At 42.4% G+C, this 23727-nt stretch overlaps 1 protein-coding gene across 2 annotated transcripts in view; it reads right to left on the reverse strand.

The window, feature by feature from the left end:
• Positions 1 to 308: 308 nt before the first annotated feature.
• RBM28 (RNA binding motif protein 28) overlaps positions 309 to 23727 on the reverse strand; it is a 33618-nt gene continuing 10199 nt past the window's right edge. For both annotated transcript variants that reach the window (XM_054495169.2, XM_054495168.2), the window contains 11 exons: positions 23223 to 23295; positions 20750 to 20859; positions 15718 to 15791; positions 14442 to 14577; positions 13411 to 13475; positions 11156 to 11314; positions 7872 to 8021; positions 7570 to 7644; positions 4684 to 4940; positions 3068 to 3167; positions 309 to 857 (listed from right to left, as the gene is read on the reverse strand). In XM_054495169.2, the coding sequence (XP_054351144.1) occupies positions 723 to 857; positions 3068 to 3167; positions 4684 to 4940; positions 7570 to 7644; positions 7872 to 8021; positions 11156 to 11314; positions 13411 to 13475; positions 14442 to 14577; positions 15718 to 15791; positions 20750 to 20859; positions 23223 to 23295 (1334 nt within the window). In that variant the 3' untranslated portion in view covers positions 309 to 722. The remainder of the gene's footprint in view (positions 858 to 3067; positions 3168 to 4683; positions 4941 to 7569; positions 7645 to 7871; positions 8022 to 11155; positions 11315 to 13410; positions 13476 to 14441; positions 14578 to 15717; positions 15792 to 20749; positions 20860 to 23222; positions 23296 to 23727) is intronic.

The raw sequence follows: 23727 nt of genomic DNA on the forward strand, positions 1-23727 counted from the left end.
GAGCTAGTGGGTACGATGAAAAAGGAGGTGCTCTATGAGAGAAATGCAGGTCATCGCTAACCAGGCTAGTGTCTTTAGGCCACTGCAGGCCAATTCAACTGGAAATCCCCTCATCTGACAAACACGCAAGTGCTGCTCTCTGCCAGGCCCCACCTCCCCCCATTCTTTTCCAAGTGTCTCCGCCTGCAGTGATTAGGTTAGAAAGCATTTCTCTCTGCTCTCACTTAGTCAGTTCCTGCAGTGTGTAAGACTACAGAGCTGAATCAGGAATGTCAAAGAATGTTCATACATAATAAAGGAGTCACACATATTAGAAATGACATTGTTACTAAAAAGCCATACAATATCTCATTTAGAGAATATGCTTAACAAAATATACATCTTAAAAATTCAGCACGCCAGAATGCTTTTTCAGGTGTTTCCATTTGAGAAATAAAGAATAAAAATTGGTAATAATTATAGACACAACTTCATACAATAATCTGGATAATATGCAAGAAGCATCATGATGTCTTTCAGATATTTCTCTTTGTGGCTAACGAACCACACATCAAAGGATGGACCAAAGTTCAGATGTACACAGTCCAGGGCGCCTCCCAGCACAGTGGCAGTGTCCTCAGGGATTTTCTTTCCCTCAGTGAGAGACATGGGGGATGGGGAGGAGCCCAGGAGTGTCACCAGAAAGTACACAACCCAGCTTCTTACCCAGCCCGCTGGCATCATCAACTATCAAACCATTTGCTCCTCTTTGCAAGAGGTGCTCCTTTAGAAGGTCCCAATAATTTCTGCTTATATTGTTCGACCAGCTGGTTGAAGCGGGTTTCCGTCTTATTTCCCTTAGCTTTTTTCCTAGATACCTACAAATGAAAGGATTAGAAACATAATATAATCGATTTCAAAGACTACATATCACCTTACCCTCAGGCCACCCAAGAGAGAAAGTAAGTGGGACAGAGATCATATCTACCAGAAAGGGGTAGGTTTCGAGAGAGAGACCCTGAGAGAGAAAGGCTCAAACAGAATCATCCACTGGTAAGAAATTAGACCAAGAGTGAGTGCACACGGAGCAGGGCCTGACTAACTTCCCTGTCTGTTGGGGGCTCAGGGGCCTCTCTTACTCTAGCTCCCAAAGGCTCACTTTAGCCTCAAAGCGGATGAGCCAGCACAGAGTCCGGCCATTCTTGCTTGCCCGTTCCCTCCCCAAGAACACTGCTCATGGGATTTCAGAGATCTCTATAATATAGTATGGCATAGGTCAGAACCTTCCCAGACACAGATTTCTCGAGTAGAATGGGAAGCTAATGCTGCTTTTACCCTTAAAGGAAAGAGACTAGGGAAAGGGAGAAGCAAGCTTGACTTCAAGTGTCAAAGAATGTAGGACTACCATTTTCTACTAAAAGGAACTAGGGCTCCTTGGGAAAATGGCTAATGTCAGGACTGGGGAAGAGGTACCTGAGCTGAGCCTGGGACATCCTGCACTAGAAAGCAAGGGTACTACCAGACAAATAGGCCACATCAGAAAGACGCAGAAGCCAACGTGCAGGGGCTTCTGCCAGCCTTAGACAGGGTAAGAATAATGACAGTATTTGAAACACATCAAGCATATGAAAACTCAGGATTTCATAATACTAAAAAATGAGCCAGTATGGCAACAGCTCATTACTCTGAAAACTAATACAGAGAGAAAAAAAAAATCAAGCATTTATCCTGTCTTTCCTACATAAATGATATTTTGTGGTAACCAAATAATTGACAAAGGAAGATTTTTCTTTCTAGAGTTCTAATTAAAAACGCAAAAGGATAGAAGTTTAAATAATCAGCATTCTGTAACCCATAATGAAATAATGGATCTGGTAACACTCATCAAGAATTGCTAAGGCCGTTACATGAAAGGCTAATTGGGAACTTCATCAATGGAGGGATAAGGCAGATAATCCTCAAATCTACTGATCAATCTCAGAATCACTAAAAATGGGCAACCAGGTAGTATGTGCCTCAGGTGATATAAGGAAACACACACACCACCTATGAAATACTCTCTTCAAGAAAACTGAACTTGAGGCCAAGCACGGTGGCTTACGCCTGTAATCCCAGCACTTTGGGAGGCCGAGGCAGGCGAATCACCTGAGGTCAAGAGTTCAAGGCCAGCCTGGCCAACATGATGAAACCCCATCTCTACTAAAAATACAAAATTAGCTGGGCATGGTGGCGCGTGCCTGTAATCCCAGCTACTCGGGAGGCTACTCCGGGAGGTGGAGGTTGCAGTGAGCCGAGATTGCGCCATTGCACTCCAGCCTAGGCAACAAGAGCAAAACTCCATCTCAAAAAAATTAAAAAAAAAAGAAAACTGAACTTGATCAAGCTACCAGACCAAACTAACTACCAGGTGACAGGCAATATGGGGGTGTCACAGAAACTAGTTAAATGACACCACAAGGAAGCAAATGGCTAAATTAAAAATGTAACACAAATGACCTGGTTTCTCCAATAAATGAATAGCATGGAAAAAAGGGTGGTAAGGGAGAATGGATATTAGAGAAGAAAAAAATGATTTAAGAAATTAAAAACCCAAGTATAATGTGTGGACTTTGGATCCCGACTCATACTAACCAAGTATAAAAAAATTTTGTTCAGGCAATTGGGGAAATTCTAATATGGCTTTAATATATCATTTGTGTAGTAGATGATAAAGGGCTTATTAGTTTCATTAGATATTATAATGGCATAAGCTGTGTGTGTTTAAGGCCTGATCAGTTAGAGATGCACTCTGAGGTTTTTCTGAGCAATATGTTTCATTTTCATATGAGACACATTTACATGTGAAATGGGCTTTGCTTTAATATACTCTAGCGGGGGAAAGCATGTTATAGGGAATATGTAAAACAAAGAGACTGCTGAAACACAGAACAGATACATGGAGGTTCATTTTACTTTTTTCTCTCCACTTTTATGATTGTATAGCTCAACATTCTCTAAAAAGCTCCCGTCCTACACAGAAGTCTTTCTTTTTTTCTTTTTTGCTCAACTAACCAAGGTACAAACATGGCTACGACCTAGCAGAACTCACCTGCTCGGAAGATAATTGCTGTTTCTCCTGCTTCCACTGGTTTATCTGGGGCTTTGGCTTTTTGGGATGGACGGGCTTCACTTTGCCTTTGTCCCGCAACCTGAAATAACATGGCTGAGTGTCACCTTGAGTCCTTCTTCTAATCTGACACCCCTGGGTTCTCTTAGCTGAAGAGCTAAAATTCCTCTTTGTACACTGGCTCTTCCCAAGCCCATGATAAGTGAAGTCATTCTAAAAAGGGATACTGCAACAGACCCTTTGAAAGCTCAACATTTGTATACTTAGGACTGCTTGATGCCCGGAGTTTGAGATCAGCCTAGGCAACATAGCAATCCCCTGTCTCTACTAAAATGAAATTAAAAAGTCCCAGCTACTCAGGAGGCTGAGGAAGGTGGATTGAGTCCAGGAGTTGAGGTTACAGTGCGCTATGATCATGCCACTGCACTCTAGCCTGGGTAACAGAGCAAGACCCTGTGACATGGTTTGGATCTGTGTCCTTGCCCAAATCTCATGTTGAATTGTAATCCCCAGTGTTGAAGGCTGGGCCTAGTGGGAGGTGACTGGATCATGGGGATGACTCCTTCATGAATGGTTTAGCACCACCCCCTCTGTGCTGTTCTTGTGACGGTGAATGAGTTACCACAAGGTCTGGTTGTTTAAAACACTCCTTCCCCCTGCTCCTGGCCATGTGATGTGCCGGCTCCCACTTCACTTTCCACTATGATTAAGTTTCCTGAGGCCTCCCTAGAAGATGAGCAGCTGCTGTCATGCTTCCTGTACAGCCTGTGGAACCATGAGCCAATTAAGCCTCTTTTCTTTTCTTTTTTTTGAGACGGAGTCTCGCTCTTTCGCCCAGGCCAGAGTGCAGTGGCGCGATCTCGGCTCACTGCAAGCTCTGCCTCCCGGGTTCATGCCATTCTCCTGCCTCAGCCTCCGGAGTAGCTGGGACTACAGGCACCCGCCACTGCGCCCGGCTAATTTTTTGTATTTTTAGTAGAGACAGGGTTTCACTGTGTTAACCAGGATGGTCTCGATCTCCTGACCTCATGATCCACCCGCCTTGGCCTCCCAAAGTGCTGGGATTACAGGCGTGAGCCACCACGCCCGGCCAAGCCTCTTTTCTTTATAAATTACCCAGTCTCAGGTATTTCTTTATAGTAGTGGAAGAACTGAATAATACGCTGTCTCTAAAAATAAAATAAATAAATAAATAAATAAAACCCCATGGATGTCTCAAAAACCTTCATTTATTTAACAAATATTTTGTAAAGATTTATTTTTGTAGAGCACTAATCTGTTGTCCCAAACAGAAACTACAACTGAACCTCAAGTATGTGGTCTCAGCTGGCAGAGATGGCCATCTGGACAAGAGGAAGCTCTTCAAAAGAGGAGAAAAGGGGCACAAAAGCCTGCCCTAGGAGGCCCCTCTGCCATTGATCTAAGAGTGACATCTCTGATGGTGTTGAAGACTCGCGTGTTAACCCCGTGTGTGGGAATACATAGCACCAAGCATCCTTTTCAACCAAACAAATTCCACAAAGAGAAAATAACTCAGCAAAAACAAACCCGCTTAGAACCCACCCACTGTTCTATGGTGCCGCCCTCCTGCATCTCACCTGATTTTGGGGCCTTGGTGTGAGGGGAGCGCCAGGACCTTTTTTCTCTTCTTTCCATCAGGCAGCTCCACCTGCTCCACTTCAGCCTTGGTCTGGAACCCGGTCCATGAGGTAGAGCCCGCCTTTCCCTTCTGCTCTGGGGGCACCTTGCTTTGTTCCTCTGTGTGGTGTTGAGCTGCCTTCTGTTGCTGGTCTTTTGCAGGCTCTGGTTGCCCCTTCTGAGGCTCACCAGTTGCAGGCTTGGATCTCATTTTTTGCTGCATAAAACAAGAAAATGCCATCTGGTTTCTGGATGAGCTTTGTTTGCTGCAAATACTCAGAAGATGAGCTTTATGTGTGCTAGATGAAAGAAGAGGAATTCTTCCCCCACACAATTGGAGACTAGAGGAAAGTGAATACATGTAGTTCACAAGCCCTGCCATAGTAACAGATGGTTACTGGGTGGGGGACACAAAATAACCATTCCCCTTCCCATAACACAGAAATGAGAGAGAGTGCATGCCCAAAATTCAAAAGCCAGTAGGTGGGACAATTATCAAAGGTGTAACCTATGTAGAAGAATACAAGAAGAAAGCAAGCAACAGAAAAGATAATGAAGTAATAAGGGCTGAGAATTTTTCAAAACTAATGACAGTCACTAAACCACAGATCTAGGAACTCAGAGAAGACCAAATAAGATAAATACTAAACAATTTACAACTAGTCATATCATAGACAAACTGCAGAAAATCAAAGATAAAATCTTGAAAGAAGCCAGACAGGGGAAAAATTTTACCTATAGAGGAACAAGGATGAGATTACATCAAATCTCTCTCTCTTTTGTTTTTAATAGGCACCCTCCCAAACCAGAGTAGGTTGAGAGAGATTTCCAAGACTTCAAAAACCATGTAAGCAAGAAGGGAGTGAAGTGAGATATTTAATATTTAAATTTTTAAAAGAAAAAAAATCACCAACCAACAATCCTGTATCCGATAAGCTTATCCTTCAAAAGTGGAGGAAAAGACTTACTCAGACAAAAGAAAATGGAGGGAATTTGTTGCCAGTAGACCTGTCTGCAAGAAATACGAAATAAATCTCTTCAGAGAGAAGAAAAATGACATAGGTCAGAAACTGAGATCGTTTTCAAGAAAGGAAGAACATCAGGAATGGAATAAATGAAGTGAAGACAACAAGGAAAAGATGCTGTGGGAAGGAAGGCATCAAGGAAGTTACAGAAGTATTTGCAATGAAGTGGAAGAAACAGAAGATTCAAGTGAAATTAATGTAATGATAAGTGTGTGTTGTTCTTCTCTTTCACCTTAGAAATCTAGATAGGTACAATGATACAATGAACATTCATTATATGTCTGGTGTGTGCCAGTCTGTTTCCAGGATACAAAACAATAGTGTCTACCCTTCAGGACTCACAGCCAGGTGGAGATAAGAGATGCATACACAAATAAACCAAAGTAAAAAAAACTACACAGCTTAAGGAAGTCCATGAAAATCAAGTAAAGCGGGCCTTATATCTTTTGAGAGAGGTGGAGGAATGTAACTTGAAAGAGATCATTTGATCTGCATATGCAAAGTGAGTAGAGGCATCTTTACACAGAAAGAACAGTATGAATATACATCCAGGCAACAAATAAAGTAATTTGGATGTTAAAAAAACATAACAAGGCCGGGCTCAGTGACTCACGCCTATAATCCCAGCACTTTGGGAGGCTGAGGCAGGTGGATCACTTGAAGTCAGGAGTTCGAGACCAGACTGGCCAACATGGTGAAACCCTGTCTCTACTAAAAAAATACAAAAATTAGCTGGGCAGGGTCGTGTGCACCTGTAGTCCCAGCTACTCGGGAGGCTGAGGCAGGAGAATCGCTGGAACCCAGAAGGCAGAGGTTGCAGTGAACGAGATTGCGCCACTGTACTCCAACCTGAGCGATACAGCAGGACTCCATCTCAAACAGACAAACAAACAAAACTGGTAGCTTCAGAATCACCTCTCAAACAATGGCTAACAGTAATAAACAATTCTATTATCTGGGGAAAAAAGGTGCCTTGAACAACAACCAGATCCCAGATTTTCCAACCTAGGGCCATTGCATTAACCACCAGAATGGCTCATCTGTTGGTAATCCTCTTGGTATACACCACAAAGACTACAAATGTTTGCTGTATATGCAAGTGAACTTTGCTGTGCAATATCAATGAGAGCTCTAAGAATGACAGAGTCAAGAATAATCTGGCCCTGTATGTCCTGGGGGAAGATGGGTAAGAGAATGAGTACTGACTGTATGCTGACCATGCAGTATGCTAGACGATGGACATGTATTATCTCATTTAGTCCTCAGCAATCATGTGAGGCAGATGTTGTCCATCCATTTTACAAACTGAAGTTCAGAGCGGTAATAACTGCCAAGGAACATGCAGCAAAAAGAGCAGAGCCAGAGTATGAGCATGAGTATGCCTATTCCTAAAGTCCCTGCCCCACCTTCTATACCACACCAGATTAAAAACAGTACTAAAACTATCAGGCTTCACACTTCTGGAGCCAACTAATAAAAGAAAATATGGAAGAGATAACTGAAATCTACAGGTAATGGGAAACCTTAACCTCAACCATTAATTTTGGCATGTACTATCACCAAACACTGTAAAGAACGGCTGACTGGAAATAACATTGGTCTGCTTCCTCTCTCCTTCCTTTCCCTTCTGCTGTAGAGCTATCAGACATGGGCCAGCAGATAAGAAGATGGCCTGGAGAGGCTTAGGGAACTGGGAGTAAAGGGAACTGGGAGCAAAGAAACCTAATTGAGGGGAGAACTACTCTAAGAGAGCAGAAGCACAAAGTGAACAAAATAGAAGAGTTTATGTCCTTAAAAATATGGACCATTTAATTTCTGTACCAAGCTGCGCTGGATCCTTAATTCCTTCATTTTAAGTTTTCTTCGATCTTCTAAAGAGAACTCCACTATTGGTCTCTGTCAGAGGGAGACAGAATGCCAGTCATTAGACTTCTTCATCTGTGCATGCAATGAGCTGAGTTTTTCCCCTTCACACATCCTCCCCCAACCCACCTTTTTTTTTTTTGTCCACTTGCCACTGTTTCCCACCCCTCAAATGTCAGAGGACACTAGGCATAAAGGAGAAGGCTGGTTTCCTGCAAGTGGTCCTAAGGGAACAAGTCTCCCCAGAGGACAAGGCCTACCTTCACAGGCCCAAAGATTTCTGGATTGTTGTTGATGAGGCGCAGGGCTTTCAGGGCATGCTCGTGCTCTTGGAACTCTGCAAAGGCGTAGCCGAGGGACTGACCCTTCATGTTCCCATGAACTCCTTTGAGGTCTCGCATCACTCTACACTATGAGTAGAGCAAGAAAAAAATCAGTAATTACAGAATGAGAAGACTTGCCTGACATGAACTGCTTTAATAGAGTCAATAAGAAATCAGGCTATTGGGTGAGCATGGTGGTTCATGCCTGTAATCCTAGCACCTTGGGAGGCCGAGACAGGAGGACTGCTTGAGGCCAAGAGTTTGAGACCAGCCTAGGCAACATGGCAAAACCTTGTCTCTACAAAAAATACAAAAAATTAGCCAGTGTGGTGGCACCTCAGCTACTCAAGAGGCTGAAGCAAGAGGATCACCTGAGCCTGCGGAGGTTGAAGTTGCAGTGAGCCATGATGACACCACTGCACTCCAGCCTGGACAACAGAGTGAGACCCTGTCTCAAAAAAAAAAAAAAAAAAAATCAGGTTATGGAAACATAATATTCATTTATACCACCATCACAAAAATCACACTGGAATAACACTTATGTGTGTCCATCTTATTAGAATTTACCTACTAAGACCATAAAACAGATTACAATTATATTTTCTTGCTTTCTACTAGTTTATAGACATCAACAGAGACCTAAAAAAAAAAGCACATAAACAAAGCTTCCTAAAGAAAATTTATAAAGCGGTTTGGATGTTAAAAAACAAACACAATACAAACACAACTGTTCGCGATACATACAAATTGAGAGGCACATGGTATTTTAAGCGTGTAACAAGTTGCTGCCGAGGATGGAGTACTGTCCACAGATCTTACAACTGAAAAAAGCCCTCAGGAAGGAAATTATTGAAGAAGGGAAGGAGGAAGGCCTGATGGCTTTAGATAAGAAAGACATTTCAAGCATAGGAAAAAGTCTGTCCAACATACAGGCTCAGAAATATAGGAAGAAGTTTCAGCTCTCTTTGCTTGCAGCTCAGATCCTCTCTAGTGTGGTTTTCCCTTAAATCCTTAAGCCAGATGTAGTAAACATCTGGGTCACCAAAGTACGGTAGGATTTTTTGAGAAAATTGATCATTTACATGCCATTACTACCAAAGCTGTCGTTCTCATGTAATGGAGACGGCTAAGTATGGGGGACACATGGATGCCACATTTAGTTTATGTCCAGTGTCCACTCTATGCCTAGAACTGTCATATACTGTAAGGGAATCAAGAAAAGTATATAATGAAGATCCTGTTCTCAAGATGCTTACCATCTTACTGAGACACTATACATACACACAGGAAAGAATTAAGAGGAGAATTCAACATAATGCAAAATATTCTAGAATAAACATAAATTTCTCTAAATTATGACAGGTGTTAAATATGCAGACACTAAGTATTCAGATGATATGAGAAATTACACAACTGTCCCTCCCCTGTAACCAGTAACACTAAGCAGTTTTACTAACTGTGGTGTCAGATATGTGCTGATATATTCACATTCTCTCAAGTAATCTCCCAAATACCAATCCATACATTTTGAAGAGGTTTTCAGGGATTAGGAAAACAGTTTATGGTGGTGAAACAGAGTAAAGCAGACCCAAAATATTGGCAATGGTACTTTTAAAATAAATATTGACCAAGAGATGACTATGTACCAGGTACTACACCAAGGACTGGGGATAATGAGATAACGCTTGCCTCAAAAACTCAGTCTAGTGGGGAGAAGTGACTGACAGACAGTTTGAGGCCAGGGTAATAGTAAGCAGTATGACAGAGATATGCAAGGCCAGGCCCAGTGGTTCACACTTATAATTCCAGCACTGTGGGAGGCCGAAGCAGGGGGATCGTCTGAGCTCAGGAATTTGCGACCAGCCTGGGCAACATGGCAAAACCCTGTCTCTACAAAAAACATAAGAAATTAGTCAAGCATGGGCTGGGCGTGGTGGCTCACGCCTGTAATCCCAGCACTTTGGGAGGCTGAGGCAGGCGGATCACTTGAGGTCAAGAGATCGAGACCATCTTGGCAAACATGGTGAAACCCCGTCTCTACTAAAAATACAAAAATCAGCTGGGCGTGGTGGTGCTTGCCTGTAGTCCCAGCTACTCGGGAGGCTGAGGCAGGAGAATCGCTTGAACCCGGGAGGCGGAGGTTGCATTGAGCCGAGATTGTGCCACTGCATTCCAGCTTAATGACAGAGTGAGACCCCATCTCAAAAAAAAAAAAAAAAGAAATTAGCCAGGCATGGTGGTGTGTAACTATAGTCCCAACTACTTGGGAGGCTGAGGTGGGAGGATTGCTTGAGCTTGGGAGGGGTGTTGCAGTGACCTGAGATGGCACCACTGCACTGCAGCCTATGACAGAGCAAGACCACATCTTAAAAAAAAAAAAAAGAAAGAAAGAAAAAAAAGAAAAGAGAAATATGCAAAGGGGAATGTGGAGGCAGGCAGAGAAGTTCTGTACTCACACAGAGTCTAACCAAGTTGGTGTGAACCAGTGTTTTTCTAATTCAACTGCTGAACATCTACATGGCTTCCTGTGTTGACCACAAGGCATAGGGGACTCTGACCACAGGGTAAAAATCTAACTAGGAGTAAAATACTCTTCCAAAAAGCAAAGCAGATTATTTTCTCTGCAAGAAAATTCACATGATAGCACAAAGTATAATGCTAAGCACACAACAGGCATTTAATAAATGCTTGCTAAATTAATTCGTGCAGACAGAGACTTCCTTGCATTCTGCTGTAATTCAGTCAGATGTAAAAGACAATTCTTAGAAGAAAAAGAACAAAACCAAGAAACTGCTAAATTCAGCCATGCATGCTGACAACATGTCCAGAAGAAAGTCTGTTGATGGCCCAGCACAGTGGCTCACGCCTGTAATCCTAGCACTTTGGGAGGCCGAGGTGGGCAGATCACTTGAGGTCAGGAGTTTGAGACCAGACTGGCCAACATGGTGAAATCCCTTCTCTACTAAAAATACAAAAATTAGCCAGGCGTGGTGGCACACGCCTATAGTCCCAGCTATTCAGGGGGCTGAGGCAGGAGAACTGCTTGAGCACAGGAGGAGGAGGCTGCAGTGAGTCAAGATTGCACCACTGCACTCCAGCCTGGGCGACAGAGTGAGACTTCGTCTCAAAACAAACAAAAATCTGGCACCACAGCCTGAGGGAAATGCTTGATCTGACCCAAGATCAGAATGAAAGTTCCAAATGGACAGGCCACATCTCACCTCCTTGATGCGCACCCCTTTCTCTCCACTAGTAGCACTCAGCAGCAGCTTTCTGAGCTGTTTGTCATCTACAGCCTTTGGGAGATTGTGCAGGCAGAGCCTGGTTCGGGAGACAAAGATATTCTGGTCCTTGAGTTTCTGATGCTTCAGCAGCTCAAACTGAAAGAACAACCAATGGTTAACAGTACAACCCACTCTTTTTAAGAGGCAGGCTCATAATTCTCCAAAAGGAAAGAATTATGATCCCCATCCCATAACCACACATATAGAAAACGGATGGAAACTGCCCACACCGCAGCTTTACAATGCCTAGTATAGGGAAATAAAAGTCCAACGGAACAAGATGGTGGGTGGGTAATAGTAAAATCATAGGCTCTGGAGACCCATCCCTAACTGGAGAAATTACATAAAATTTTAAAGCCTCAATTTTTCATCTATAAAATGAAACAGTAGATCAAAGTCTCTGAGCACTGAGGTGAGGACAAAATGAGATAATATAAGGCTAGGCAGGGTGGCTCACGCCTGTAATCCGAGCACTTTGGGAGGCCAAGGCAGGCACATCACCCGAGGTCAGGAGTTCAAGATCAGCCTGGCCAACATGGTGAAACCCTGTCTCTACTAAAAATACAAAAATTAGCCAGGCATAGTAGTGCTTGCCCGTAATCCCAGCTACTTGGGAGGCTGAAGCAGGAGAATCGCTTGAACCTGGGAGCCGGAGGTTGCAGTGAGCCAAGATTGCGCCATTGCACTCCAGCCTGGGCAACAAGAGTGAAACTCGGTCAAAAAAAAAAAAAAAAACCTAGCTCAAAACATAGCCCAGAACAAACAACAAATAATACTGTGATTAACATCTATGCCCAGTCCTCATCTACCCACCAACTCAACTGATTATCTAATCCTTCCAAAAGGAAATGGAACTTATTCAAAGAATACTTTACAGAATGCTGTCTTGTCTCAACTCTGCCACCCTGAGGCAAAGGAGCACCAATGACCACAGAACCATATTTTGCTCTTAGAGCAATACCCTCAACTATGCTGCCACGAAACCCCAGTTCCTGCGTGATCTGTGTCTAAAATGAAATGAAAGATGACATTCTTCTCCCAATTAGTTTTTTTAAACCAAGTTGGTAGAAAAAAGTTTTCAATTAAAAGTTTTTCTTTTGTCAAGTCTTCTCAGTCCTGCTGCTTCTTGTTTGGTAAAAGTACCAACAGATCACAAAATAAACAAATCCCCTGGAAAATGACTATTAAAGGAACATCTGAAAAGGCTATCATGTTTAAGTTTAACAGACTATTTTTCTGTCAGGAAAAGCTGTGCCTGCTGTGAATTTATAATGCATACCTATCACTGAATGAGCTTTTTGCTAACAAAATTAGTTTTAAATTAAATATGTCATTATTGTACTGTGATCAGACAAGGGTATATAGTGCCTTTATAAAATTGAGGCTTTAAAATTTTATGTAATTTCCCCAGTTAGGGATGGGTCTCCAGATCCTATGATTTCTAGGTGTTCACTACCAGAAAAGTTGAAAACACTAGTGCAGAATCTGTGCACACTGAAAAAAAGACACACTGCCTCCTGCTGTCATTACACTCTCACCCCTGTTCCTCATCTGCATGTTAAGGTTCCATAGCTAATTCTGTTCCCAGTTATGCATCTTTACCATTCTAGGCTGGCTTGGCTTTTTGGAAGTAAGTTATATGGGAAAAAGTAAAAATTACTGGGAACATTACCAAGCAGCAAAGGAATATGAGTTATCAGTTAACATCAGAAACATCCATAAGATGGAGTTTTTCTAAAATGATTTTATAATCTGGAGATACCAACTCCTCCCAACTGACAGCTACCCCTTTCAAGAGCCGTATTTTCTTCCTTCTCTAATAACTCCAGCCCATCCTGATCTTCCCCTTTTACATTATTCTGTGTTTATACTGACAATTACACGTAGCAATAGCCTCTGACTGTCTACTGCATGATGCAGCAGCATGTGTTCCGCAAACATTTACTGCCAAGCACTAGGGAAACAAATAATAAGACACAGTTCTTTTATACTGGCATAGAAAGCAGATAGAATACTATGCATAATCTTGGGTTACTTGCTGTTTCACCTATGTGCTTTTCTCTCTAACAGGGCAATAAGTGCGGTCTGTGACTGTACTTGGCTCTTCGATGAGCATACCTAGCATTCGATAACTATTTTTGATTGATTTATAGGCCACGCAGAACCTGAAGGTCAATGCCTCATCTACTCACCCGTTCTCTTTTGGCCATATCAGCAGCACTCACACCCTCTGCAGCCTTCGTCCCAGCACGAATCACTGCAGAAAGAGGGAAAAAGGCCAAGACATCAACAAGGGAATTTTCACTGAGCAACAAGAGGAATGTGATTTGAATGATGCAAACTCTTTGGGCCCAGAGGACTATGTTGGCCAGGACGCGGTGGCATTTGGTTAGGTCCAGAAATAGGCTACAGGGCTAAGTTCTGGGCTCAGAGCTGCTCTCAAGGACTAAAACTCTGAACATTTTGTGATTTTATTCCTCTTCTCCTTCTCTCCCCTCAAAGAATCTTCACGTACATGCCCAAAGTCAGAAAGAAGGGCCTGGAAGAAGTATGGAACATAAGTACATTTTGGGCATTTAGAATGCACAATGTTCCACCTATAATCTGCCCTTGGAACTTAACTTTGCTGTTCCTTATATACTTGAGGTCCATTACTAAACAGTGAGATAAGCCAGCCGAAAACAGTTATGTTGCCATAGAGGGCTGGTGTCGAAGGCTAAAGGACATTACTAGTACAGGCTGTGAAGCTATGGAGGAGGTGAGCTGATAAATGCTGTGTGACCTAGAAGAAAGAATTTTTTAAAAAATTTAAAGCTAATTTTTTTTGTCTTTCTGACACTAAAGGAAAGTACTGGGTGCACATTTTAAATCCATGAATAATCCAAAAGAGTAATTTTAGTCATAATGAAAACCTCTTATTAGAAATGATGACAAGAAGCAAAGGTATTTTGAATTCTTCCTCCCTCTTTGCCTTGCCAATCCTCTACTCAAAAAGACTTAAGGCAACCAGGCAGAAAAGATAATGGCACAGTTAATCCACAAAAATGAGTGAAGGTTTACTAATAGAGAGCCACATTTATTAAAGTGGAATGATCATATAACACTGTTAAAGAGAACATTTGGGTTTTTAATTTGAAACATGCTCCCAGACATACTATTGCTGGATCAATGATATGGCACAGGGCCAGCTACTTAGAAGCCTGGGTTACATCTCCCTACTCACAGCCTTCTCGGGCCAGATAGAGATTCCGGGTGCCAGTCGGCTTCTTCACCTTCGTCGTCTGAAGCTTTGCAGCCTCATCACGGGTCACCGCCAAGTCAACCTTGAGCTGCCGGCCATCCAGTTTAAGCCCACCAGCCTGTAACAGATCACAACCCTTTCTTAAAACACATAATGGCCGGGCACAGTGGCTCACACCTGTAAACCTAGCACTTTGGAAGGCTGCTGCAGGTGGATCACCTGAGGTCAGGAGTTCAAGGCCAGCCTGGCCAACATGGTGAAACCTCATCTCTACTAAAAATACAAAAATTAGCCGGGCATGGTGGTATGTGCCTGTAATCCTACTCGGGAAGCTGAGGCAGGAGAATGGCATGAACCTGGGAGACGGAGCTTGCAGTGAGTGGAGATCACGCAACTACACTCCAGCCTGGGTGACAGAGCGAGACTCCATCTCAAAAAAAAATAAAATAAAATAAAAAAATAAAAAAACAAAAACAAAATAAAACAACACATAATGGGTAGAAACTAGAAACTAAGCACCTGACAAGAACACCACAGAAAGGGATACGGCAAACATCAATTACGCTATGGAAGCCAAGCCCTACGACGTTTCAGCCCAGCTAGCTACAAATGGATCACTGGGCCTCACAATATTTAGTATAGCTGTGCAAAAGGCCACATGTATTTCAGGCAGTCAGCAGTAAAGAATTTATTTTCTGGGAGCTGATTAGTCCCAAAGTAGACCCAAACTGAGGAAAGTTATCTGTAACCAGGCAAACGTCTAGTATTGTAAAGAAAGCTAATGAAATTGTAGAGTACTTACTCAAGAGGACTTAAGAAATAACAGCAATATTAGATAACATTATACTCGATTATAGAACAAATGGAGTAATTCTCCATCACCCACACACATTCTCTCTCAAACATCTACTCTGCTTCACAGACGACCTTAATACCTTCTTATCCTAGTCTTTCATGTTATCAGTTTAGGATAGAGGCTGACACAGACAGCAAGCAACAAATATCAGATACGTTATTATCCCCTTTTCCTCACCTATGAAGTAGAGATCATAATTCTGCCTACCTCAAAGGGCTGATGTAATGATTAAATAAGATAATGCATGTAAAGTTCAGTGCCTAACACAAAGTGCTAAATAAGTGTTAGTTTTATTATTACTGACAAGAATAATAATAATAAAGCTTTGTATAAATATCAGATGTTGCCCCTAAGAGCCAAACTGCCTCCTGTGTTATAAGGTAAAGGAAATATCTTCCTTACCTCATTCTCTGGAGAAGCAGCTAGAAGGCATTTCTGAGCTGCTTCTTGAGTCATGAACTGGGCAAATGCACAACCTGCACAAGGAGACACAATTTAGTGAGATCCCAAACTCCCACAGATAAACCAAAGACAACATTACAAATGGCAGCAGCCTGACACAGAGTGGAAGGGATAGGTGGCATCCATTTATTAAGTACAGCCATGTAGACGGGCACAGTGGCTCACGCCTGTAATCCCAGCACTTTGGGAGGCCGAGGCGGGCAGATCACGAGGTCAGGAGATCGAGACCATCCTGGCTAACACGGTGAAACCCCGTCGCTACTAAAAGTACAAAAACTTAGCCAGGCGTGGTGGCGGGCACCTGTAGTCCCAGTTACTTGGGAGGCTGAGGCAGGAGAATGGCGTGAACCTGGGAGGCGGAGCTTGCAGTGAGCCGAGATAGTGCCATTGCACTCCAGCCTGGGCGACAGAGCAAGACTCCATCTCAAAAAAAAAAGTACAGCCATGTACTTGCATAAGGACATTTTGGTCAGTGACAGACTGCATATACAACAGTGGTCCCAGAAGATTATAATGGATCTGCCCTATACAGGTGTACCATTTTTTATCTTTTATACTGCATTTTACTATACCTTTTCTATGTTTAGAAATATTTAGATACACAAATACTTACCATTACGTTACAACCGCCTACAACATTCAGTATAACAACATGCTGTGCTGTACAGGTTTGTAGCCTAGAAGCAATAGGCTATACCATATGACCTATGTGTGTAGTAGGCCATACCATCTAGGTTTGTGTAAGTACACTATGACATTCACACAATGACAAAATCACCAAATAATGAACTTTGCAGAATGTATCCCCATCATTAAGTGACGCATACTGCACTATGAGACAGGCACTGTTAGGTACCAAATAATCAAGACAAAGATACCACTGCTCTTAATGAAATTTTATTATTACTTCCTCCATCTGTTCTAATTCTTCTTAGAACTTTAGTCTCATGATCTCTCTTAATAAGAAATATCCACGTGAAGGCTGGGTGTGGTGGCTCACACTTGTAATCCCAGCTCTTTAGGAGACCAAGGCAGGAAGATCGCTTAAGCCCAAGAGTTAGAGACCAGCCTGAGCAACATGACAAAACCCTGTCTCTACGAAAGAAAAAAAAAAAAAATTGGCTGGGTGTGGTGGTGCATGCCTATAGTCCCAGCTACTGAGAAAGCTGAGGTGGGAGGATGACCTGACCCTGGGAGGTCAAGGCTGCAGTAAGCCATGATCACTGCACTACAGCCAGTGTGATAGAGCAAGACCTTGTCTCAAAAAAAAAAAAAGAAAAGAAAGAAATATCCACATGAAATGGTAGAGAAATTCTAGCCTAACACTTAATTCAGCATTACTTATGAAGTACCTATTAGAGGACTAAAAAATAAAGCAGGAACCACTTAACCCTGAACTTAATTACAGATCTCACTGTCTCACAGTCACTTGGGAGGCATCAGATATGGGCAGATCTGCTTCTCAGAGTAAAAGTCTCTGTCCTCTACTATATGAATATAGCAGGGAACCAGAAAGCCAGGAGCTAAATTCTTGGCTCATACTCTAGAATCTCCATAAGGCATGCCTTTCCTTGATTAGATGCAGGACCAATTAACCCATCTCTATTTCTGCTATTGACAAAAAAACAATTTTTTTTTTTTTTTGAGACGGAGTTTCGCTCTTGTTGCCCAGGCTGGAGTCTAATGGCACAATTTTGGCTCACTGCAACCTCCGCCTCCTGGGTTCAAGTGATTCTTCTGCCTCAGCCTCCCAAGTAGCTGGGATTACAGGCAGATGCCTCCATGCCCAGCTAATTTTGTATTTTTAGTAGTGACGGGGTTTCTCCATGTTGGTCAGGCTGGTCTCAAACTCCCAACCTCAGGTGATCCGCCCACCTTGGCCTCCCAAAGTGCTGGGATTACAGGTGTGAGCCACCGCACCCGGTCAAAAAAAAACAACTTTTATAAGCAAAGAAAGTAAGTTTACCTTTCAGTAGATTCCAAAAAAGAAATACAAGTTTCATAATTCTGTTTAGTATTCCTTTAAATTTTAAATATTCTCTCAGATACTGCCATATTTCCTAGAGCTACTGGGAGCACTGATCTTCTGCCTCCTATAAAAATGAATGGCACAGACTAACTGAAAGGACACATGCACCAGGCCAACACAAAGGTCACCATCTAGGAGCTTCTGTGTCCCCTCCTGCCTCCTATCCTCCACTCACATCTTTATTATAGCACTAGTCAGGTGACATCTTCCCAAACAGAATGAATACCTCAGGAAAAATGACCACAATTCTTGTCTGTTTCTATATCCCTAGCACCTACCATACTGTACAGCATTAATAGATACTCAATAGAAAGAAACAAATAAGGAAATATGGGGAAAATGTTTCTAATAGGCAGATTCAAATGAATCTAATTAGATTGAATATGAAGAAAATTGGTGCTTCTCTCTGAATGGGTAAGAATGTTAACATTGGAGTTTCCAGACTCAGTACCGGGTTCAGTCTTAACATTTCCCTAAAAGACTGCAGTTAATACTTAGCTCTTCCAGGTAGTGAAATGGCATGCTGAGAGGGATAAATTACAGGAGCAGCACGAGGCTGCATGAGTAGGCAGAAAAGGTATCAGAAAAATTTAATGGGCTAGGGAAGGACAATACATTTTTTAAAAAAATGATTAAAACTATGCTTATTAAGATCATGAACTCTGTTAACATTAATAGACCACAAGGGATATCTAGTCAGTCAATTGTAGGCTTCATTCTAAAAGTATTAACCCAATATACTACTGCACTAAAAAAGAGACAAAAGATACTACCACCAAAGTAAAGCAATATCATACCATTAACTTGGAACACTCTATGCAATTCAAATTGTCTAAAAACATTTTAGAAATGGAAAAGATCTAAGTAGTATAACCAAACACGAGAGCTGCAGGTACCTTAAGTGATTACTCGAACCCACTCATTTTACAGATGAAAACCTGAAGCCAACAGTAGTTAAATGATTTGCCAAACAGTTTATCTGTAGCATAGCTGGGATTAGATCCCTAACTCTGTTCCATGGTGCTGCCTTATTCACATCTTTTTTTTTTTTTTTTTTTTTTTAAAGAGATGGAGGAGGTCTTGTTCTGTCTCACAGTCTCGAGTGCAGTGGCAATCATAGCTCACTGAAGCCTCAAACTCCTGGGCTCCCCGCAGCCTCCTGAGTAGCTGGGATTTCAGGCACGCACCAGGTCTTACTTTTTTTTTTCTTTTTGAGACGGAGTCTTGCTCTTGTTGCCCAGGCTAGAGTACAGTGGCACGATCTCGGCTCACCACAACCTCCCTCTCCCAGGTTCAAGCGATTCTCCTGCCTCAGCCTCCCGAGTAGCTGGGATTACAGGCATGCACCACCACACCTGGCTAATTTTGTATTTTTAGTAGACACGGGGTTTCTCCATGTTGGTCAGGCTGGTCTTGAACTCCCAACCTCAGGTGATCTGCCTGCCTCAGCCTCCCAAAGTTCTGGGATTACAGGCATGAGCCACCACTCCCGGCCAGGTCTTACTTTTTTTTAGCTGGGTAAAAATCAAAAGTGATTAGGTTCTATCAATGTGAAAGATAAAAAGGTTTAGAATGGAGGTTCTTAAGCCGTGGATAGGCTCAAGAGAGCCCACACACCCTCCGAAGCAGCATTTTTTCTAAGGAGAGGATTCACAGCTTTTGCTAGATCTCAAACAAATCATGAATCACTATAAATTAAGAACTTAGGCCGGGCGCGCCTATAATCCCAGCACTTTGGGAGGCCAAGGTGGGCGGATCACGAGGTCAGGAGATCGAGACCATCCTGGCTAACATGGTGAAGCCCCATCTCTACTAAAAATACAAAAACAGAATTAGCCGGGTGCGGTGGCGGGTGCCTGTAGTCCCAGCTACTCAGGAGGCTGAGGCAGGAGAATGGCGTGAACCCAGGAGGCGGAGCTTGCAGTGAGCCGAGATGGCGCCACTGCACTCCAGCCTGGGCAACAGAGTGAGACTCCGTCTCAAAAAAAAAAAAAAAAAAAAAAAGAACTTAGTGCTTTAGGAGAATGACTGCAATAGGTGAAATCAAAGATTATGAATGGGTTGGAAAGCTGCTTACCTAACAACAGTATACTAGAATAAAGAATGGTCAATCCTCAAAACTCAAAAGAAATAGCTTTCGGAAAAAAAAAAATCCAAGGCAGCACTCCTGCAACATAGAGTTTTCCTTCTAACAGCTGCCACTGCAACAGAGTTTCTCTGTCTGCTTCTACCTCTAACAAAAGCAACAGGAAAAAAAAAGATCCTGGTAATTTCAAGCAATGTGGAGTGATTAGTACCCATGAGATACTATCACATTTGAAATGCAAAGAGCAAAAATGGAATTCATTACCCTAAAGTAAATAAGCAAGGGCTTAAAAAGCTTAGACAAAATTATGGCTATCAGCACCATTAAAGATGCTGAGTGTGACACCATTAAAGACGCTGAGTGTGACACCATTAAAGACAACCTCAGGATGTCCCTGGTACTTTTTTTTTTTTCTTTTTTTTTTTTGTGGAAACAGAGTCTTGTTCTGTGGCCCAGGCTGGAGTGCAGTGACATGATCTCGGCTCATTGCAACCTCCACCTCCCAGGTTCAAGCAATTTTCCTGTCTCAGCCTCCCAAGTAGCTGGGAGTACAGGTGCACGCGCCACACCCGGCTAAGTTTTTGTATTTTAGTAGAGACGGGGTTTCACCGTGTTGCCCAGGCTGGTCTTGAACTCCTGAGCTCAGGCAATCTGCCTGCCTCAGCCTCCCAAAGTGCTGGGGTTACAGGCGTGAGCCAGCGTGCCTGGCGTCCCTGGTACTTTTATGGAACCCAGAAACCTGGGCTGGATGTACTGTGAACCCCTCAAAATGGCACACACTATGCTCTTGTAACCTAGTCAGTGCCCACGGCAGTGGTCTCAACCCTTTTAGGGCCTGGCCAGCTGACAACACATACCTTTAGAATGCTCTGTGTCTGGATGCAAGACAATGCGGACATATTTGAGTTCTCCAAACTGTTGGAGAAGCTCCCCAAGTTCTTCTTCTTCTGAGTCAAAGGACAGATTTCTATGGAAGATAACCAGATGATCACAAGAAAAGTCAATTACATAAGTGAGATCCTATGTTCCAGGACAATGTAAGTGAGTTAGATATCAACTCTCCCTTGTTCAGAAATAGCACTAATACATAGGATGGCCCCCAGTGACCCTTGGCCCCAACTGACTTTCCTTTGTCAATGAGGTTCTCTTTCTCAGGAATCTGAAAACGTAAACAGACAAATACAAAGACCAGAAACTGTAGGTAAAGATTCATTTCTAAACAGCGGTGCCCCCCGCTAGGGAAACTTCTGGGGTGCTGGAAATTTCTACATCTTGATCTGGGTGGTGGCTACATGGATGTATACATATAAAATTTTAACTGAGCTGTATGCTTAGATTCATGTACTTTACAGAATATATGTTATACCTTAAAAAAAAACAAAAACAAAAAGTGGTGTCCCCAGAGAAAAGACCCACAGCCTCCATCACCTAGGGCCCCAGAACTGCCCAAATTTTCACCCTCTTCCTGAGGCTTGCTCTTTGACAACTTTGATTCTGAAACCCTCTTTTTTCACCTAAATTGACCGAAATTCATTTCTCTTACTACAAACTAGAAGACTCACAGCAGACTAGTGAGAAAAGTCAAATTATCTCTCTCAATTAGCCATTTTTTCCTCTGTGCTGTTATTAAATCCAGGTTTCAATTAAAATCTTACTAAGTCAGAAAAATCCCTCAAAATAGTAACACAAAAGCAAATACAGTAAAATTTCCTAAGTCCAAAAAAAGAAAACTACTTACTTCTCTCGATGGGATCAAAAAAATGTTGGAAGGAAATTTTGTTGTCCTAAAATTTCAACACAGTATAAAGATTCCTCATTTCCCCAACTATGTAAATCCTTCCAGGGGTAAGAAAAACAGTCCCTAATAAGTATCTGTAATTTTACTTCTCTCATATGCACTGAATAGCCCCATGAATGATTCTATTTCATGGATAACCCAGATAAAAAAGGTTTTCTGCAATAAAACATATCCTAGCTACATTATTTCTTTTAATTTGCCTCATCTAAGATAGACATGGTTTTCTCTCTTCCACCCCTTTATTTCCCTAAGTTCTTTATTAATCAAAAGGTGTATAAGGAATGGTATCCTTAGTACTGAGGTCACAGGCTTCTTCTTCACTGTGACATTTCTTCCTTCCTGTTAGACAGATCCTCCGCAAATACAAAATTATTTATATGGCAGTTCCAAATAACACAATTTTTAAAATACATGGAAAGACATGCAGTTAGGAGAGAAAATGGGCTTCAGTATAGCATGTATAAATTCATCTCTGTGAATCTTTATGATGTTGGCATGTAGTGTAGGTGTTCTCTGAGTAGTGATTAAGGTTAATTTTTTTGACTTTTTGCTCATGTAATTCATCAATTTCCTAGAATGAACATAAACTGTATAAGAAAACAAATTTTTTAAGACAGAGTCTCACTCTGTTGCCCAGGCTGGAGTGCAGTGGCACAATCCCAGCTCATTGCAACCTCCACCTCTGCGTTTTAAGTGATTCTCGTGCCTCAGGCCTCCCGAGTAGCTGGGATTACAGGCGCGCACCACCATGCATGGCTAATTTTTGTATTTTTAGTAGAAATGGGGTTTCACCATGTTGGCCAGGCTGGTCTCGAATTGCCCTCGAGTGATCCATCTGCCTCAGCCTCCCACGGTGCTGAGATTACAGACCTGAGCCACCACACCCAAGAAAATAATTTTAAAAGATTGTACAAGAAGATAAAATATATACTTCTAAAATCGGATGCAAATGACCCTAGTACACTGGTACTTAAGAAGGACTAGAAGGCAGGCCTGAGGTATACTGAAGACATCCTGACCTCATAAAAGCAGCAATCTATCGCAGTCAGTAGAGCTAAAAGGCAACAGCAACACGAAATAAAGCCTATCGCCACCCCCACTCCCACCTAGTTTTCCTGGAAACAGATGAGATGCCTTACTTTATTCTGGACACTGCATCAGAAGATAAGTTAGGCATAAAGACAGAAATCATTTGAGACAAGCAATGTCAATCCTCCCCAGCACTCCCCCTAAAACAAAGGCCGGAAGCAAGATGTTTCTAACAGTTGAACTGATTTCTTCCAAATGATGCCAACCCAATTACAAAGCATGAAATCTAAATGAAGACATGATATAAGGACCCATGCTATCTGTCTTCTGTGTTATAGTTCTGATTGTCCTACATTTTTCATTGTTTAGTATGTTCCTGGGACCAGATGTGCTTGATCTAATTTTCTGGGCTAGGTAACAGAACTAGTGCCAAAAAGAGAAGAAGAAGGAAGAGAGATCTATGAAGACCACGCAAAAGCAATTCTGGAGGCAGAAGGACATACCTGATAAAAACAGTTTTCCCTTCATTCACATCAGAGGGTAATTTCCTCTTCTTTTTGTTTGAGACTTGCACAGCTAAGGTAAAAAGAAAAACAACAAACCGAAAGAGATTAGTGTAAGCCACATGACAAAGAGCTAACTTCTTAAGTATATAAAGATCGGCCTGGCGCAGTGGCTCATGCCACTTTGAAAAGCCGAGGTGGGCTGATCACGTGAGGTCAGGAGTTTAAGACCAGCCTGGCCAACATGGCAAAACCCCGTCTCTACTAAAAATACAAAAATTAGCCGGGTGTGGTGGCAGGTGCCTATACCCCCAGCTACTCAGGAGGCTGAGGCAGGAGAATCCCTTGAAGCTGGGAGGTGGAGGTTGCAGTGAGCCAAGATTGAGCCACTGCACTCCAGCCACAGTGACAAGAGTGAAACAAAGTCTCAAAAAAAATAAATAAATAAAAATAAAAATAGACAAAGGACACGCTAAGCACATGAAAAGATGTTCAAAATCACTCT

Source organism: Pongo pygmaeus, chromosome 6, assembly GCF_028885625.2.
Source record: "Pongo pygmaeus isolate AG05252 chromosome 6, NHGRI_mPonPyg2-v2.0_pri, whole genome shotgun sequence".
NCBI lineage: Eukaryota > Metazoa > Chordata > Mammalia > Primates > Hominidae > Pongo > Pongo pygmaeus.